General features: G+C 39.3%; 1 protein-coding gene across 1 annotated transcript in view; it reads left to right on the top strand.

Moving 5' to 3' along the window:
- dmd (dystrophin) overlaps nucleotides 1-21,464 on the top strand; it is a 541,017-nt gene that overhangs the window by 244,947 nt on the left and 274,606 nt on the right. The window contains exons 24-26 of the mRNA XM_076297170.1: nucleotides 2,466-2,579; nucleotides 6,505-6,660; nucleotides 12,083-12,253. Coding sequence (XP_076153285.1) covers nucleotides 2,466-2,579; nucleotides 6,505-6,660; nucleotides 12,083-12,253 — 441 coding nt within the window. The remainder of the gene's footprint in view (nucleotides 1-2,465; nucleotides 2,580-6,504; nucleotides 6,661-12,082; nucleotides 12,254-21,464) is intronic.

Genomic DNA, 21,464 nt, shown 5'->3' on the forward strand with positions numbered 1-21,464 from the left:
TGATTTTAGTAATTTCCAGGTCTGGATAAGTATGGAAAAAAGAAACAAGGGTATGGAGAAATATGTGTGTTTCCAGACTATTGCATCTACAGTACTAATCACTTCACTCAGGTCATAACGAACCATTCCTACTGTTGTGTAGCTTAAAGGCACACTATGCAGGTTTTTTAGCTTAATATGGAAGTTTTTTAGCTTAATTTACCTTCATTTAACAGCTTCAGAGTCATTGGAATGGTTATATGACTTTTTTCGGGTTGAATGGTGGCCGTCTCGCTTCCACCTAGCGCCTGTGAGTGGAAAAACCACCCTTGCAACTGTGGGCCGGCGGGCCGACGGCCTCAGTGTCAGGAAGTATAACGAGTGTAACGAATTGCTTTACTGCATTCAAATACACATACACGTCAGGCACCGGCTAGAAAAAAGTAGTGATGATGTTTCTCAGACATTCGTCATGACAGAGCCAGCGAAAAAGAAGTAAAAACCGAGAAAACAGTAAGGAAATTGCCAATACTGCATAGCTTACCTTTAACTGTCAGTCCCCATCGTCAAGATACAACTATGATACAACTAAGATACAACTAAAAATGACCCAGCTAAATTAATGAATATTAAGTGTCATTTTTTAATTCACTTCAGTTGTCCATACTTTTGTTTTCACCTAGTTATCCCAAACCAGATGTGGCCGCAATGTCGAATATGGTCAGAAAAATCTGCCGAGAAGTTTGGAATTTTGAGTATGGAAAAAGTATGGAATTTTGAAATGGAAAATGTGTAGGAACCCTGCAAACCATATATCAGAATAAACAGCAGACCTTACCGAACACAAAGGTGTAATTAAAGTTTAAAGTTTTAATTAAAGTTTAAAGCACTCCCCTGTGCAGTTAGCCATTCCAGAGTAATCCGGTTTTAAATTTGCAGCAATGTCTATATGCATGTCTCCAACTTTGGGGTTCACAATGTGTTTAAATTGTTCAATAGGCCTACATGATTTTATAACAGGCCAAATACAAAATAAATGTTACAAATATCGCCTAGATAGCCTATCTGTAAACATTACAATATACATATATAGGCCAGACCGACGCTCGAGTTCATGCTTTGTTTTATCGCTGGATTTTAGGATAGCCTACTATGGCAACCGATTGCATTCCGAGCTACAGTCAACTCTAGCAGGCATTACATGACTGGAGGGTCGGGTGGGTGCGGATGTTAAAAAACCTTAACCACAGAACACTCGATCCACACATATCCAGGCAGGTGTGCATGCTGTGAGGATGTCATTGTGCGCGCCTATCGCATGGTTTAGACTCGGATGATTTCATATGTGGGGATTTTTTCAGTCGCAATTGGTTTGCACTTTTTTAGAAGTGGTGGGGACAAAATTCAAATTATAAATAGTGGTGGGGACATATCCCCCCCGTCCCCACCGTAATCTACGCGTATGTGCAACAGTCATTTATCTCGCCGGTAAAATAGCAACAGCGCCCAAGATCCGCCCACAAAGCTACTTGCTCTTTGCGTTTGATACTTGCGTTTCAGATCATTAAGATAGCGCCTTTAGTCTTTAGGGAGAAAATTTACTTTTTAATCGCGATTAATCTAGATTAATTCATTTCAAAATATGAGATTAAATAGTAAATATTTTTTCATCGTTTGACAGCCCTAATATTTAGTTATATTGCTGCTGTATCACAGAGGCCAGGTCGGATACGAGTTCTGTCCAGTGGCGGTCCTAGCTTGTATGAGGCCCTGGGCAACCACCCCCCTCAGCTCTCATTCTAACTAGCCTAATGTTACTGGCCAAACAGAAGCAGAGCAGGGCAGGTCTTGGCCAAATGTCTGGTTGAGATCTGATGAAGATAGAGCGAAACAAATAACGGCAGTTATTGGCCTATTATCTTATTTAGTAAAAATTGTGGTGCATGGACAAGTTCATTGCCAGCACTTTTGATCTTTTGATTGACTCATCATTTTTGTTAGAGGCCTAGGCCTAACATTCAGTTTGTAGCCTAAGAAAGTCACGAATGTTTGGCTGAATGTAGCCTACAGGATTCATTTATGGTTTTCAATTATATTGTCAAAGATAGGCTGGGCCAATAAAAATGGTGAAAAAAACATTTGTCTTTGAAAGGGATAGAGAGTGTGAGGAGTGCAGGAGGACAGAATCATTTAAAATAACATTTACTTTGCTTTCTGTAAACGTTTCTTCTTCAATAGCACCATGGCTTTATTTGTCCATTCAGAGCTAATGATAGTCAGTCAGCCTTTGCGTAAAGAAATAGGCTATAGATATCAGTCGAACTGTTGTTGGGTTGTGTTGATTTGATTTATCAAACTTGTATTTAAATGACCTGTAATTGACAAAAAAGCAACATGCACATTTGTAAAGATGGACTTAACAAGATAAAGATACAGATACACTCTTGTCATTCTTGTCATGGTTTGTGCGGTTATTAATCCAACAGAATGACACTCAAACATTGTGTAAATGGATGGCTGAAGTGGAGGTATTCTTGAATGAAGAGTGGCCAGCATTGGGAGACACTGAGGCTCTGGAGAAGCAGCTGGAACAATGCACTGTAAGTAATTTTGCACAACACACTTTTGTTTTCAGTTGAAAAAAGGCACAGTATTTAAATTTAAGATCGATGATTTAAAATGAAGATTAAATACTGAAGGTATATTATGGGATGAGCTAGGGCAATCTGACCATTTAAGCACCTAAAGTTAGTCACTTTTTCCAACTGGGACAGTGATAAAGAAAAGTTAGGTCGAACACTTTCAAGCTGTTTACAGGACGACATGCTAACACTAAGTTGTCTACAATGTGGAATACTATTGAAAAAAAAAAGTATTTGCATTTCATGCCATCCTTTCAAGAGGATAATAAAATTAACATTTTTATAGAAAAAAAACATTAAGAGCTTATGGCTTTCAAATACCAACCACCAGAAACTAAACATCTCAAATTTTCCTCAGGATAATCCCTCCCTTATGGACTGCAAATGTACAAAGTTTTGAAAATGTTACTGCTCTGCATTCAAGACCACTTGAGAACAAAAATGGACCTTTTTCCTATTGCTGAAAGAATGATTTGGTAACACTTTACTTGACGGGTGAGTTCATAACACATTCATAGCAGCTGTCATAAACTGCACATAAAGCATTCATGACTGTTTCATGAGACATGACTCAACATTTATACCAAATCTTTCATGAATGTGGAAGACAGAACGACGACAACTTGTCAAAATAAAAGTCCAATAATTGCAAAGCAGCATTGCCGTTTTTGTTCCAAACCTCTTCAATGGGCTACTCAGTGCCAAAAAGACAGTACATGGTCAAGCAAATATTTTTTGTTTCATAAATATTTTATGATGTTACCTTTGCAGATGATTTCTCATCTTTTGCTACTGGTAATGTCCAACCGTTCCAGGTTACACAAATACGGGTCAGCTGAATGTAGGCTAGTTTACCTCCCAGTGTTAAATTCAGTGATTATGAATACTTCACAACTTGTATAGTAAAGTGACATTCGATGTAAACTTCATAAGATATTCATGAAATATTTACAAAGGCTGGAGAGATTAAATTAATGGTATCCAGGTTACATAAATACGGGTCAGCTGAATGTAGGCTAGTTTACCTCCCAGTGTTAAACTCTGTGATTACGAATACTTCACAACTTGTATAGTAAAGTGACATTTGATGTAGACTTCATAAGATATTCATGAAATATTTAGCCCATTGACTCAGATGTGACGTGATCGCAATGCTGTTTTGCGATTGTTGGACTTTTATTTTGACAAGTTGTCGTCGTTCTGTCTTCCACATTCATGAAATGTATGAATGTTGAGTCATGTCTCATGAAACAGTCATGAATGCTTAATGTGCAGTTTATGACAGCTGCTATGTGTTATGAACTCACCCGTCAAGTAAAGTGTTAGCAAATATTTAATAACATAAGCAACCAAATTCGCTATAAACTGTCCATAATAGTCAATGTTATTACACGGCTCTTCATAATGCTGCAGATTGCTCTTTTCACTTGAATGGGCCATACCAACATTTTAGAAGTCTGATATTTCTCGATAACAAACCGTTATTCACGTCTTTCATATCACTCACAGGGCCGCGTTTGGGCATTGGGCAAAGGGGCTGCTGCCCCGGGCCCCGGCCACTAGGGGGCCCCGGCGCGGGACATTTAAAAAAGAAAACAAGTGTCTTATCGTCACCTGTCTTTGCCCGTAACAATGCATTCTATCACAGACAACAATGACTTCGCATGACACAATATATGAGGAAATATGAAAGCGGATCTCGAAAAAAGAGAGAGTTTCAGCCAGACGTTCTCAGTAAGGCGCGCCAAAACCACGGCCGTACGCACTGTGCGTATCAGCCAGGCTACTCAACAACGACAGAGAATTTCCCCTGTGTGCGTGTATTCACACCAAATTGGCCTAGGCTACCATAACTTCTCAACTCTGCACAGTAGCCTATTCCATTAACTGCATGCCAGTAGGCTATTTACAATTTTCTGTAAAGTAAAGTGTGTATTGTTATCAATCAACTTAATGCAGAACTATGCACGCGCGCACCTTTTGTTTCAGCAGGAGAGATACACAGGCATGCTACAGAAGTTGTAGGCTAGCTTGTTGTTTTTTATTACTATCTATGCTGGTTATCAGCACACAATGGTATGAGCTAATTCATTAACTCGAGACTCATCATGGATATAACACGTTGTTTTAAACAACGTAAACATAAAGGATGGAGACAGCAAAGCGAGAGGAGTTATTTCAAATGGGCTAGCCGCAAGCACAAGGTAGGCAAGATTATTGCTTGTCAAAACGTTAGGCTAGCATTACCACTGTTTAGTCATACAACGTAGCCTTCGCTAGAACAAAATTAGGTAACTTTAGCCTTTATAGGGCTATACAAAGTTGTCCAAATAAATAGGTCGTTGTTAGGCGTTGTTGTTATAAAGATATTGCATGTGGATGTTATTAGCCTACTACAGTAGGCTACTTTTTAACTGACCAATGCAGGAACCTAACCGGGACAAATATTATCAAAGCGTTGAAAGTTAGGTGGGTGTGTGCGTACCATCGCATTCATTCCTGCAGGCGCCCTGTCCACTTTTTTCAAAACGAGGATCAAAATAGTGATAAGTCCACGTCTAGGCATACTACCCCTGTCCCTGACAACGTTACTGTTATCGGCTACGACACCCCCCTTGTTTGTATTTGATGTGGTTGGGCTGTGTGCGTGAGCTAGACTGCATGTTTCAATGTATTTGACGTCGTGGCGGGCTAGGGCTGCGTGTTACAGTGTATTACAGACAGCGTGTTACAATGCATCATGATATGGCTGTGTGCGTGCACGCCAAACTCTAGGCTACAATGTTTCATGAGTTCAGAGTTCGGGAGTTGCACATTTTAGTCTGACCTGGGTACCACTGGAAGTTTTCAAGCCTTAGTTGAAGTAACTGATGGTAATAATGTAATATTTCATGGTTGATTTTTTTGTGTGCATTGCCCCATGTTTGTAGGCTACTTGTTTTTTGTATGTTGGTACAATTGTGTTATTATGTTGGTTATACGGTTCCGCCATATAAATGCAAATTTCATTTTTACATTATGTTTGTCATAATTTAATTGCCTCTCTCTCTCTCTCTGTTTTATGTATATTGATAATAATAATAATAGTAATATATATTGAAAAAAAATGGGGGGGGGCTCGGGGAGGCCTCTGCCCCAGATGACCTTAACCTGGCCCTGATCACTCACCAAGTAGTCCGGTCACATGTTTCAATGAAACTTCATTCGAAAGTGAAAGCGGTTGACGGTTGATCAGCTGTGAAAAAGAATGTTTGATTTAAGTTCAGCGTGTGAATTTAATCGGTCATTATCGAGAAAATAAGTCCAAAAAAGAATCTGACCTGCTCTCAATGGTGATGGATGGATGGATGGATAAATTGGATGGATGATATGCCATGAAAAGGCCTTTATGTAACGATAAGATTTTGGCAATATACACTCAAGGTGGGTGTGATGTAAAATGATTGAACAAAGTATGGTAGGGAAATTACAATGTTCAAAAAAGCCCTGTGAACTTGGTTAGGAAACATCATAAACTCTATGAAATACCAAAAAGCTGTCCATATCTGCCAAGAAATAAAAATTAGGGCCGTAATTGGCCTTTTCAACAGAACAATGATCCAGCATTCCAAAAAAGTAACACTTCAAGATTGGATTTTTTTTCTCATTGTTTTCAGTATGACACTAAAATTATTAATCAAGAATGGACTATATTTACCTATCTTCCACAAGAGTTTTGGAGCCCACTGTGTCTTAATTTTCTGTGCACTGCCTTTATTATCCTGTCTGGTCTACTGGGTGAGAGTTAGCAGGTTGCTGCTGTGGAGAACTTATATTTTAATTTTCTGTATCTGTATCAAATGCATCTGTAGTTATTTTTTTGTTTTGTTATTTTCTTGACTAGGCATTGGTAAATGACATACACACCATCCAGCCAAGTGTGAATGGAATTAATGAGGTTGGTCAGGCCCTGAAGAAGGAGGCAGAACCTCCATTTGCAGCTAAACTTTCAAAAGAACTGGAAGAGCTGAACACACAGTGGGAGAACATTTGTAAACAGGTGAAATATTACCCATCTTTAATGACTTATATACCCACGTGGAAAATAATTGTACCTCATTATGTTGGTAGTACATTTCATATACCAAAAATAAAAAGGTTAATTACCATTCCATATTAATGCTCTTTTGAATGGTAACTATAACAACCATAGTAAATGATGGTTGAACTAGAAAGCAGGCTTTGCATCAAAATGATCAAATGTAACCAAGCTAACTACTCACCGTTATCACTGTTAGTTATCAAAGAAAGATATGCAACAAACTGAAAAAGTCTATTTCTTTTTAAAATAAACTATGTTTCCTTTTTTGTGCTATAAAGGCATGACTGTTGCCAGCATACATGAGTGGCAACCGGGGATAAGCAGGATAACGGCTTTCAAGGTGTCCTGATGTACAGAATTAATAGACTTGCTGGAGGAAACACAAAGTTGTTTCCTGCCTCATCCATTAATTCTACATAGTGGGACACCTCCGCAGCCTTTATCCTTTATATTAATTAATGCATTTCAATTACTTCTTGATAACACTTTATAATAACTTCACACAATTCATCATTTATTAAGCCTTTGTTACTTATTAGTTAATGGTTTGTTCATCATTAGTAATTTCTAATTTATCATCAGTAAAGCATTTGTTCACACAGTTTATGTGTTTATAGTAAATAAGCCTATATCTTAAATATGTTCATACATTATTGTTAATACTTAATAAATGATGCAATAATATGTTTTTGATTAACCCTTTAGCCGCCAGGGTTTAAAAAGAATAAATTGGATTTGTACATCAAAATTTCAAAAGGCCATGGCTTGCAAGTGGTCAGAGATAAAGTCCTACTGTAAATGTGAAAATCATTGAGTATGAACAGAAGTTTATGAAGGGGATAAATTGACTCATCTAATTTGCATATTATGACGTCACTGGATGGTTACCACTGTGAATTATGCACATTTCAGTAAATACTAGATGTTGAACATATTTGAGCAGTTTTACTTTATTTTTTGTCATTTCACCGACATAACAAATGAACAGGAAAACAGTCACATGTAAACCAACAATAGTAAACTATTACTATAATCACAAACCCTATGCTACTATTAGGGCTGCACGATTATGACCAAAATGATAATCACGATTATTTTGATCAATATTGAGATCACGATTATTTATCACGATTATTAATTAATTTTAGTGACAAAAATATTTTTTCCCTAAACATATTGGACTTGCTATCTGGCTCACCCAAATTCTTCCCCTCACATTTACTCCCCTAAATTACTGCAAATATAGATTTGACTGCGACTTCCAAACAACTTCCAAACAAATGTTTTGTGCATGCTACTTTGTTAATATTTGGTAAAACGCCTACCGGGAATCCTCCCAACGCTCCCCATTAGCCACTTAAGCTCTGCTTCGTGTTCATGAGTTTACTGTAATCGTTAGTCCAGGGGTGTCCAAACTTTTTGACTGAAGGGCCACATTGGGTTTTGAAAATTGGCCAGCGGGCCACACACAAATAATAATAATAATAATAATGTTTTGTATTATTTAAATGACAAAATAATTTTGTTGTAGAAAATTAATTTCTTAAGAAATACTGTTAATTTGATGCTGTTTAATTCATTTATAAATGGTGCACTGTCACTTTAAGACTCTTTGCCAGCTCCACTCAAATATAGCCTATGGCTAGTGCTGTGCCTATGGCTGTGCCCTCTCACAATTTATAAATGGTCAGTAATGGGAACTACTGTTGCCATCGCCCTCTCTCCCACGCTCAAATGCGTCCCCAATTAAATGGACTAGCATAACGTAGTTAGATCTACTGCAATGGAGGTTCTATGTATCTCGATGTGACAAGCTGTTTTGACATTGACATTGTAAACGTTCTCTAAGAAGAGTGTAAAGCAGTTTGCAGTAGCCACAACGTCGTCTATCGCTGGAAAAAAATAGCGAGCGGCCTATGATAAACTAATAAATTTATGCTCGACGGGCCGAATTAAAGTGCATTGCTGGCCGCAGTTTGGACACCTGGACCCTGGTTTAGTCATTCGTTGATATGTAAAACACTGACGTGTAGGCTACATTTTCATTATTGTTTACTCGTTTTGAGTAGGCTGTGTCTTGAAACGCATATGCATTGTATGTTGCACATGTAGCTTATAAAATACATGAATAAAATTCACGGATTCCCGTCGTTAGCTCAACTCTTATTACAGTATAGGCTATCAGAGGAAGCAAACAAGGACTAAAAGTTAACGTGATAAAAAAGGCATGTGTGGTTTACGTCATGTGATGTGTTTCACGGTATGAGTTGAGAGCCCTGCTTTGCTTATATTTTTGGTTAACTTAACTTGCCTGAAATCCGAAATATTTTCGAACAGTGGATGATCCGCTTCGAGGGACAAGCTTGGCCTTCTGCTGTGCCACACATTTGATTTTTGATCGTCGTTTATTGTATAGTCTAACTAGCCTACTAATAGTTAACATAATGTCACTAGTCCACAGTGCATCAGGCTGAGCAGTGCAGGGAACAGCTGTCATTGGTAGGCTGCATGCAGGCACATGGTCAGACAGGTTTAAGGAGCGCTTGATTTGTTTTGTAGCGGAGCGTTCTATGGGTTGCCAGGTTTGTTCTATGGGTAGAGCACGCATTTGAAATATCGCTCGATCACGCAAATTTGATCGTGGGAAGCCAAAATCGTGATCGTGATTAAAATTCGATTAATTGTGCAGCCCTAGCTACTATACAATAAAGTAGCCTGGTCAAATCAGTTCCATATCGCGGGTGACTGTATAGTTCTTCAGAGCCCTATTTTTACAACCCCTGCTGTCTATACCATATCCATTACGGACACTATCATCACTATTGCCACTGGCACCTCCAGCTATGTTGGGCAGAGGGTCGAAATAAGCATATGCTTAGTGGACACTAAAATCGCAAGGACGCAAAGTCGCAAAAACGTACCTCCATTCACAGACACACCGTGACTATCAGTCAATAGACGATCGATCATATTCTCCAAAAGGCAGATATTCTCCTTCAGAATCAGAATAGGTGAATAACAGATCCAAGACTTCATCACACGTGAATTTTTTTTTTCAACATTTGGTGTATTTCTGCTCCAATTTGTGCAAAACTATGGCCCGCATCGCTTCCGCGTTATGGAGGAAATGCACGTCTTCTTCGTGTGGACAAATGACAATACAGTAGTCTGGAAAAAGTAAACTTTAAATTAGGGCTGAACGATTTTGGAAAATAATCTGATTGCGAGCCCCCTGATATAGTTTTACCCACAATACTGTTATAAGAGTGCCTCCCATTAGCAGATTAATTATGGTTTTATTTCAGTTAGCCTAATAGCTTGTTTGATTTGCATTGAGAGATGATCTTATGAAAAGTACCCCATGCCAGTCTCTAGGTATGGTGAAGGGTAGGCTATGTGATGATGTGGGGCTATTTTAATTCCAAAGGCCAAGGGAACTTTATCAGGATGGATAGTATCCTGGATCCATGAGATAACTAGCCTATAAAAATAAAAATCTGCCTGCCTCTATGGGAATTTAACATAGGGGTGTGTGTACTTATGCACCCTGTATTTTAATGAAGAACATTTATTTATTTACGATACATCATTCATTCACAAAGAAAATTGGTGTCCTTAAAGGTTGGAATACTGGGTAACTTTAGCATGGGGGTGAAAACTTATGCAACCCACTGTAAGTATTTGAAATCTAAATACGATCCCTCAATGTGTTTTGTTACAAACTATATTTGATTTTTTCCATTCCTGCAAAATACAAATGACAAAATACGCTAATTAAAATACTTCCCATGTCTGCATAGACGATAGACAGGAGTGGTCGCCCACTTGGGGCATTTTTTCTTCGCAAAATGCACGTAAAAACATGGTTTGATATGCACTAAAAGGCTGCACTTACACCGCAGGCCAGCAAACTGCCTGTTGCAGGAGCTGACAATGGCAAATAATATCCCAGAAATATGACTTGAATAGACGGTAGGCCTATTAACAATTAATAGATAACATTTTAGAATACTTTGAGCACTGATGCAGTCAGCATAAGCCTATCTTACACTGTTTGCAGGTAGACCTACATTTCATTCCATTTTCAATTGTAAACTCGAAACAGTGCCAAAACAACCACCAGTGGACATATTAAACGTGTACTGTTACGACTTGCCATAGAGAATGAAGGCGGAAAATTAAGGAGGTTATAGTTTGACGGTGTCGTACACCTGTGCGGACCGGATGCTATATACTACGGACATCTTTTGGGGGGCCACCCAAAATGAATTGGCAGGCCGTTGGCAGGCCGTATCCGTATCATACCGATGATAATGCTACGTTCGCAAATGTACGTCGTACATCTGGCCCTGAGGCTCTTTACAAGAAAGTGTATGCAAAGGATGTGTATGCAACAGGATTCCACTAAAGTTTGCTTTGATAAAATGTGTGTGTGTGACAAGCAGAGTATAGCCTACACACATCTGTATAGCCTACACGCTACCCGCATAGTATTTGACCTCTTAGGCATCAACACAACAAAGTCTTACACTTAGTTATTTTCTTTCACTATTGACTGACAATAGTGAAGGTAACATAGCCCCCTCAACCCCAATAATCTTTAAATGACCGAATAAAAGTCCTAAGGACATTCATCCAAGTACACCAGTCGTTACCTGGAACTATTTATGTCAGTACATACATTTTTGTAAATTGCTTACCCCACCATCATGCTATTTATATTGCCAGATATTCCAGACAATCCCACCTACACAGACATGAATACATGTCTACTGACATACTTCCTAGTGACATTAATGGAAACATATGGTGGGGAAATCATAAGACACAAATATATTTTCTTGATATTAAGGCTGGGGAAGGTCCATTTCCAATGAAATCATTCCAGGTAAATTTGGGCTAGCTTCAAGGCTTTGTAATTGGTATTACATTTTGAAAGAAATGTGATTGAAATATACAGAGGTTCATTGAAGTTCCAAATTAGCACATTTTGCACAAAACAAAGTGCAACTAAAATATGGACATAATAGTATTTAAGTAATTGTTATGTTTCAGGGACCTTTAAGCAGTAAGCCCTGTGAGGCCGTCGGTTCCATGGATTTTAGAACAACTGAGGGGCATTATTATGCATGACATGAAGCAGAGTGCACTGAAGTTTAATTAATTGAGTTAAAAAAAAACAAAGCATCTAGCACTCGCTGAAGTGCAATTAACATATTATTAGCACACATATTTCAATTTGGTACACTTCTTTTCCACAAGGGTACAACTTTCAAGACATAGAATAACTTTTGAGATATTTTTAATTTAAAATATTTAGGGGTTGCTGTCAAGTTCACACTGTCCATATACTGAAGTATGTCTGTAATACTTGATTTAGGCATATGCAAAGAAATCTGCTCTTAAAGGGGGTCTTGATAAGACAGTGAGCCTTCGGAAGGAAATGCAGGAGATGCAGGAATGGATCACACAAGCTGAAGAAGACTATTTGGAGAGAGACTTTCAGTACAAGAGTCCTGAAGAATTACACAAAGGTGTGGAAGAGCTGAAGGTAAAACACACAAAAGCTGCATTGTAGTATTCAGCAAACATGAAACATGAAACTTGGTGGGCATGTAACCCCACTAAACTTTTACGTTTGGTCCCTGCATGCACAAATACACACACACATGTGGGATGGAGTAGGAGATCTAGAGAATGTGCAGGACCGAATTAGCCTGGCGGGCCATCCTAAATCATTGAAATGTATAGTCTGGAATCGAACCATTTACCTTGCTTAATCCAAGGGGCGGGCAGAGAATTGTCTTTCAAACTGCATAGGCATGCAATAGGCCAGCGCTACGACCATATCCGTATCCGGTCGGCAAAACGGCAAATACATCCTTCTTCGAAAGGAATTACTTAAGTGCATTGTGTTGCTCAACTTTCAAAGAAAAGCACAAGTCCAACTCTTCCAAAGTTGACGCCAACGCCGATTCAAACAACCGCTCTTCGTTAGCCATAGCCACCTTCCTTGTTGTTCACCGTCACAGGACTGTCGTTATCCTGTTAAGCCCGCCTTAAGACTCTCTAACAAAATAGAGCGCTGTGATTGGATGAAGTCCACGGCGTCAGCCAATAGAAATCCCTATGGTTTGATACTAGACGTACAGGCTGAGCAAATTAATTTGCCGCCGCTAGGGTGCGTCTAGATTTCTAGGCTAGGACCGAATGGCACACCAAACAAATTCTTTCCAAAAAGCGCTCACCCTAGTGATTACCTAACATATCAATTTAAACTAGTTGGCAAGGGGGTGGGAAGTCGAGATATTTCCCATGGTATATGCAGTTATTTGGGATTTCATTTTCTGTCACTATTAACTTTATAAAAAGAAAAATCTAATTTTGGTTACATTCAAGCCTCAAGGATATGGCTCATTGTTGAGTTCAATTGTTTTGTTATATCATATTTCATATCATTATGATTATTTTTATCATATCATATTTGCTCACCTTCAGGGTTCACTTTCGATAACTACAGGTGATCTGTATCTAACTGGGAATGTACAACCCCAAATCAGAAAATGTTGGGACGTTGTGTAAAAAGAAAAGAAAAACAGAAGGTAATAATATTCTAGTCCCGTAAACGCAATGTAACCGTTTTAGCAGCAAAAAGGACATAGACATAGACATATCAAATGTTAAAAATGAAAAAATGTACTATTTTAATGGAAAATATATAACTTTGAATTTGATGCTAGCAACATGTTTCAAAAAAAGTTGGGAAAGGGAATGTTTACCACTGTTAGGGTTGGGTATCGTTTGAATTTGAACGATTCCGATTCCAATTCCGATTTCTTATTTCGATTCCGGTTCCTAACGATTCTCGATTCCGATTTTTTTAAGAGGCAGGGTCAAAAAAAGTTTAGGATATTTTAAATGAGCAAGCTAACCAACGGTCTTTCTCAGGGTATCTGCACATTTTCCAAGTGCAAATTTAAAGACTTTTAAGACCTTTTCAAGACATCTAAATGAAACTTAAGACTATACCACGGCAAAAAGATATATATGACTTTATGCAATAGTTTTTTTCCCCTACTAATTTTAACCCCCACTCCATTTTGGATGTCTACAGAAGTTACCAAATATATTTTGGCGAAAGAAAAATAATTGTGTGTGAATTACCTTCAAAGCTATAAATGCCCAATTTTAGGGTCTGGGCTGCTTGCTTTTGAAGCTGGCTGTGGTTTTGCTTACTGCTGAGGCTGACTGTTCTTCACCTGTGTCTGTAGTAGCCTAGGCTACTTGCCAAAGACATGTGCACTGGACTGGATTCCCTTCAATATTTTTTCAAAGTTAGACTAAGCTATTTACATATTTTAATAAGCCTACTTTATATAATGTACTATGTGCATCTATTGTCCAATATGCAGCACAGCAAATTAAAGTTAATCCACTACTTTACATTTTGCATACCAGTTGTATCTAAACCAACCAAAGCTTGACTGAATCGTAAACCATTGACTTGTTTTAAATTAATTAAGAGACAGGTCCTCCTCGCGTGATCCTGCTGAAAACTGCTGGTTTCATCTTAAGCACGCACGTATTATGAACGCACGTTTTTTTTTTATGTAGCCAGTCGCCGACATTCAAAAAATATGCGGTTATAGTTCACAACTTTTGCTAAGTAGGCCTAGCCTACTGGGAAACGCTGGCAAGCAAGCTGCTGGCAGATATTACAGGTAGGCTATAACATTTTCTTCCAGGCTAGGCCAGCAACACACGCTGGAAAGATGCAAACATAATCAACTTAACATACAGTATTTCCTCCTGATTGCGACGCACTGCACATAATTTGAGCAGCAGTCTTCGCGTCCATAGTTTGTGAAACGATGCTGCATCCGAGCAACGATTTTAGATGCCAAGCGCAACTCCAAAAAGGAGAACAAATGAGCGTCCGGCTTGAGGCTGCGCCGGACGCCGGACAGGGCTTTTAAAATCAATATGTCCGGCCTAAATCCGAACGTATGGCCAACCTATCGCTCTTTCTCCCGCTCATTCTACCGTAGGCTTCCTCATTCCACGTAGGCTACCTGTATATCTCTCTGGCCTCAGCTACGGCATATTATTTTGTACATAGGCCTACTGTATTATTACCGTTTTCACACCTTTAACCACACCCGTGAAAAACATCTTCACTCTGCAACCACTACACTTCCTCCCGTAGCCTAATAGCCTAGTCACTTATACAATTGCGTTTTAAATACACGAAACTGGATTGAGACATCACTCGCTCTCTTGCACTCGCTGGCGGTCCCATACGCACATTTAATACCTCTCTTTTGAAAATTCAGTTGTATTTAAGACTATTTAAGGATTCGCGGGAACCCTGCTTTTGAATGAAATAGTCTGACCTTCTCCATGAATTTTAATTCTATGAACTATGCGCTTGGTGTGGTGTTCAGCCGTTTCTTCTTCCGGTCGGCGGACTGGGAATCGAAACTAGGAATCGAAATTTAAACTTTTGAACGATTCCGGGAAAATCGCAAAGATAGTCCCGGTTCCAACCAATACTCGATATTCGATACCCAAGCCTAACCACTGTGCTGCTTCACCTCTCTTAACAAAATGATGAGAATGAAATGTTGTCCCATTCCTGCCCGATATAGGATTTCAGTTGCTCAACAGTTTATTCTTAATCTTGTTTCATTCCACGTTGCACCTAATTTGACAGGTTTGGACTGCAGACAGGCCATTTTAGCACCTGGACTCTTCCTCTATGGAGAAATACTGTTTAAATATGGGCAGAATTATCTTTTGCATTGTTTTCCTGAAATATTCAAGGTCTTCCTTGGAAAAGACCTTGCCTTATATGCCTATGTTGGTCAAACCATGTGTAGATTAGTGCTGTCAGTTAAACGTGTTATTATTGGCATTAACGCAAACCCATTTTAACGGCGTAATTTTTTTGCCGCGAGATTAACTTTCTTTCTTTGTAGTTTTTTCACATGCTGTTGCAACAACTAGTAACGTAAGAAAAACTACAACACCACACCGGATCTAGACTGGAAACAAAACAATAGGCACGCCGCACACACTTGTTTAAGCTTGCGAGCCGGCCAAAGCAGTGGCCTACTGGTTAGCGCTTTGGACTTGTAACCGGAGGGTTGCCGGTTTGAACCCCGACCAGTAGGCGCGGCTGAAGTGCCTTTGATTAGTGTGTGCTTCACCTCACTGTGTGTTCACTGCAGTGTTTCCCACAGAATTAAATTCTATTTGTGGTGGTAGGGTTGCCGAATTAACTTGAATGCAACAGTTTTTAACAAATTAGCGCAGCGTGGTTATGATGCTAATCAGATTTAAAGGAACACGCCACCCAAAATCAGTAGTGATATATGTTCTTACCGTAACTTTCACGAGTTGAGTCGTACCTCTCCCGCGTCGGTAGGTGCACTCAAACGCTCTGTCGCGCGGCGCGAATGTGTTAGCATGTTGCTATGCTAGCGGGCTCTGCCGTGGCCGTAGAGAGAGGCACATAGCAGTATTCAAACACCTCCACGTTTTACCTACTTAAATACAGTTGCACGAGTAGTTGATGAAAAATGTTAGGGCACACAACATGAAACGTGACGATTTTCCAAGCGAATAAACATGAGAACTACAATGTGTGGCGCAATAGCACTTGGGAGTACTTCGACCTAGCGTGGTAATATTATTAACACCTAATTGTAGATCCTATCCACCACAGAGTTTAGAATCCATGCTGGATCGACCCTCAGCCTCTCCCTCCCCTCTGAGCGAGAGAGGCACACACACTAGAGATGCGCTGATGGGCTATTATTTCAACCATAACTGCATAGCAAAACTTATCATCCATCAGCCATCCATCAGCACTAAAGTTTGTTGACCAATTTTCAAAACTGCACCCGCCATCCGCTGGTTGTTTTAATGTAGGCTATATGGGTGATGCAGCGCTGCTGACGTGAGGCTAGAAAGCCCTTGCCTGTTCTAGAAAGACTGATCTAATGCAGCAAATATATTAAAAGGCAAAAGTCGTACATTGGCTAGGCCTATCCCCAGAATATCAGCAGCAAACTCAGTCTCTGTCGCGCAAAACAGTCTCCAAATAAAACGCACATCGGCCTGTTGCCTATTCTGCCATGCAGCTTGTGACAGTATATCGTCCAAAATGCTTGATTGCATTGCATTCTCCACATTTTTAGCTACATTTTCATGTACCACATCAGCATTTTTGTTCAGTGAATCTTTTGTAAATTGCTTTACAGTTACCGTCGAGCCTATAGGCCTATTGCCTGGCTTGCCTCAGCTTCGGTCACGTCCTTTTACAATTTTATCATTGTAATAAAAACCGCAATTTGCCACATAATTTCAGCATGCTCCTGGCCTACTAATTAATGCCTATTGTAGGCTACTTTATTTTTTGCTAAAAGAAAGAAATCCTTGATAAAATAACAAGTCATTCACATTATAGGCTACTTTACACACTGTTATGTCAGGTTGACTGACAAGCCTGTTCTTGACTGCACGAGCGCGTCTTTTTCAGACAGACATCGCAATTCATTTTATAGCCTAGCAGGCCATCGGACAAATATGACGCCTCGATATTAAAGAAACTCCGACTCCATTCATTCTGAAAGTCCACCGCACAACAATGCAACGTGCATGTTCACATTTTTAGTAACAACCGCCAAACTTGCTTGCTTGCCTTACACATCTAAGTTTTCAGACTATTTTTCTTACCTTCTTTTTCCGCTGTGGATGTTAGTGAGTTTGTAGAAGTTTTAGCTCTTACGTTCTGAACATCTCGCACTGCCATCGCCCGATGTCATTTCTTAGTCATATCACTCTCTGTCTCTCTTTTAAATGCCTATTCCCTGAATGGTAGGCTACAATTATGTGTTTCATATATAGGCTAATATCTAAGCAAAATAACCCAGGCAGTCTCATCTAGGATATAACAGGTTGAAGTTGGTTCTATTTAGGGAGGTGAACATCTGTAGATGACTCAGAAATGACATCGGAAGACAAGGAGTGAATATGGCAAGAGGCAAGCCGAAGTCTGCTGACAAGGGCCCGACGGTAATTGTAAAGCAATTTACAAAAGATTCACTGAACAAAAATGCTGATGTGGTACATGAAAATGTAGCTAAAAATGTGGAGAATGCAATGCAATCAAGCATTTTGGACGATATATTGTCACAAGCTGGCAGAATAGGCAACAGGCCGATGTGCGTTTTATTTGGAGACTGTTTTGCGCGACAGAGACTGAGTTTGCTGCTGATATTCTGGGGATAGGCCTAGCCAATGTACGACTTTTGCCTTTTAATATATTTGCTGCATTAGATCAGTCTTTCTAGAACAGGCAAGGGCTTTCTAGCCTCACGTCAGCAGCGCTGCATCACCCATATAGCCTACATTAAAACAACCAGCGGATGGCGGGTGCAGTTTTGAAAATTGGTCAACAAACTTTAGTGCTGATGGATGGCTGATGGATGATAAGTTTTGCTATGCAGTTATGGTTGAAATAATAGCCCATCAGCGCATCTCTAGTGTGTGTGCCTCTCTCGCTCAGAGGGGAGGGAGAGGCTGAGGGTCGATCCAGCATGGATTCTAAACTCTGTGGTGGATAGGATCTACAATTAGGTGTTAATAATATTACCACGCTAGGTCGAAGTACTCCCAAGTGCTATTGCGCCACACATTGTAGTTCTCATGTTTATTCGCTTGGAAAATCGTCACGTTTCATGTTGTGTGCCCTAACATTTTTCATCAACTACTCGTGCAACTATATTTAAGTAGGTAAAACGTGGAGGTGTTTGAATACTGCTATGTGCCTCTCTCTACGGCCACGGCAGAGCCCGCTAGCATAGCAACATGCTAACACATTCGCGCCGCGCGACAGAGCGTTTGAGTGCACCTACCGACGCGGGAGAGGTACGACTCAACTCGTGAAAGTTACGGTAAGAACATATATCACTACTGATTTTGGGTGGCGTGTTCCTTTAAGCACAATTTAGTACAACCTGGAAAATCATTGTGTGGTGGTCAATGTTGATATTGTGGTGGGCCGCCACAAATAAGTCAATGTATGGGAAACACTGCACTGTCTGCTGAGTGTGTTTCACTAATTCACGGATTGGGATAAATGCAGAGACCAAATTTCCCTCACGGGATCAAAAGAGTATACTTATACTTAAAGAGTAGTAGGCTAACGCATTAATTGCATGCTGCCAAAGATTTTTTATTTTACATCACTTGTTCTGTTATCAACAATCCTCTTTGGCTGCTACTATTTTGACCCTTTAACTGCCAGATACTTCCTAGCAAAGATTATAAGAACTTTGCTTCCTAGTAGGCTTCTAGTCCTCCTTCTGTAGTCATGGAGATAATAAACCCCAACGCAGTTCTGAACTCCCAGTTGGCTGAACGGTGTTTAAAATCACTGTGGACACCAATGCCGACATGAGTGTGCACTCTGCTTTCGACATTCAATTACATTAGATTCCATTCTTCTCAATACAACTCCCCACACCAGCATCAAATCACAATCAGTTCTATTTGGTCGACGCTGCCCCATAAAATCCATTGTTCATCCAGTGTTTGCCAGTTAACTTCCGCGCTGATGTGTGTGGTAAGTGACAGTGCACAATAGACTGTATAAAATGGCAGTGCACTCATGTCGGTGCCAGTGTCGGCTTAGAAATTAAAATATCACCAAAGCACTTCAAGTTTAAGCTTTAATCTAGCCTACAAGCTAAACATTGTTTACACTCACACTGTTACACGTGAACTGAACATGGAGATATGGACTAGGCTATTTCTGTTTGTTAGGCCTATGCACTTCATTGAAATGTGCTGTAGACCTAAACTACATTTTGCACACCTGTACACATTTTTCAAAATATGAAAAGTTCCTTATTTTCAACTGAACTCAAAGATAATGAATATAGGCTATGGAGTATTTTCTGTTTGTTAAGCCCTTTATAATGTGTGTACATTTTGTGCATGCACTTCTGCTGTAGCATTTATTTCAGTTTATATTAGTTATATTTCTGAAGAATACATTGTGTGGTCTGCTGCACATCTTTTGAAATTTGATTTGAAATAATCGGTAACACTTTACTTGACAGGTGAGTTCATAACACATTCATAGCAGCTGTCATAAACTGCACATAAAGCATTCATGACTGTTTCATGAGACATTCATACCAAACCTTTCATGAATGTGGAAGACAGAACGACGACAACTTGTCAAAATAAAAGTCCAACATCGTATTTGTGTAACCTGGATACCATTAATTTAATCTATCCAGCCTTTGTAAATATTCCATGAATATCTTATGAAGTCTACATCGAATGTCACTTTACTATACAAGTTGTGAAGTATTCGTAATCACTGAGTTTAACACTGGGAGGTAAACTAGCCTACATTCAGCTGACCTGTATTTGTGTAACCTGGAACGGTTGGACATTCCCAGTAGCAAAAGATGAGAAATCATCTGCAAAGGTTACATCATAATACAAATACATTTTTATGTAGCAAATATTATTTGCTTGAACATGTTCTGTCTTTTTGGCACTGGAGTAGCCCATTGATTCAGATGTGACGTGATCAGGTAAGAGGTTTGGACCAAAAACGGCAATGCTGCTTTGCGACTTCAGACTTTTATTTTGACTTTTAAGTTCTCGTCGTTCTGTCTTCCACATTCATGAAAGGTTTGGTATGAATGTTGAGTCATGTCTCATGAAACAGTCATGAATGCTTTATGTGCAGTTTATGACAGCTGCTATGAATGTGTTATGAACTCACCCGTCAAGTAAAGTGTTACCAAATAATCAAATAGATCTACGTCTAAAAGTTAAGTTAATAAAGTAACCTGATTTGCTTTCATTTGAATCCCAATCAAGATACTTTATATTGTTAATATGGACTCCTGGAAAAGTTCAGAAATGCAAAATAATAGAATTTGAATCATGTGATAAAATATGTGATTAATCACAATTAACTATAGAAATTCAGTGATTAATCGTGATTAAGCATTTGTGAATTGGGTATCAAACTTTGCTCATAGACAATGATTATCAAAGGTTTTCCTGAGTCCATACAATGATTTTCTTTACAGAAACAGGTCTGGTTTAAATGCAGTGCCATCTGAGGTCCAAAATACCTTGGCCATCCAATATTGTTTTTCAGCTCTATCCCTTGTTTGCAAAGAATTCTCTGGAGTCTTTGAATATTTGTAATGACAACTTGACATTAACGAGGATGACATTACCAGAGGTTGTCTTTGTCATGACAACTTGACATTAAATATGTTTGGAGTGTCCTTATTAAGACAACTTGGCATTAAACAGGATGACATTACAAGATGATGCCTTTGTCATGACAGCTTGACATAAACAGAAAATCTACCTCTTTTTGTATTCATGACATGTTGACATAAGGATTAAATAATTAGATAGATGTGTGACAGGATATTTCAACTGACTGTCATGACACCATTATGACAGTGTAACAAATACATTATTTGACCTATAGGAAAGTGGTACCCATTTGATTTGTCAGTAAAGGTGCTCTAAGTGATGCTGGGTAACGTCATTTCTGTTGACTTTCAAACAAAACAGAGAGCTAGCTCGCTACTTCCTCTCCCTCCCTCCTGTGCTGCTCCCATGCAATTGAAACTAGCGCGCATCTCGTCTGTGATTTGCTGGAATCGTTTGTTATGTTTTTATGGGCTAGGTTTGCCCAGGTTGTTTTTGTT

This window comes from Alosa pseudoharengus, unplaced genomic scaffold (genome assembly GCF_046254945.1).
Source record: "Alosa pseudoharengus isolate Yale_2024_CS ecotype anadromous, Long Island Sound unplaced genomic scaffold, YU_APseudo_1.1 YU_APseudo_1.1_scf_20, whole genome shotgun sequence".
In the NCBI taxonomy this organism is placed as follows: Eukaryota; Metazoa; Chordata; class Actinopteri; order Clupeiformes; family Clupeidae; genus Alosa; species Alosa pseudoharengus.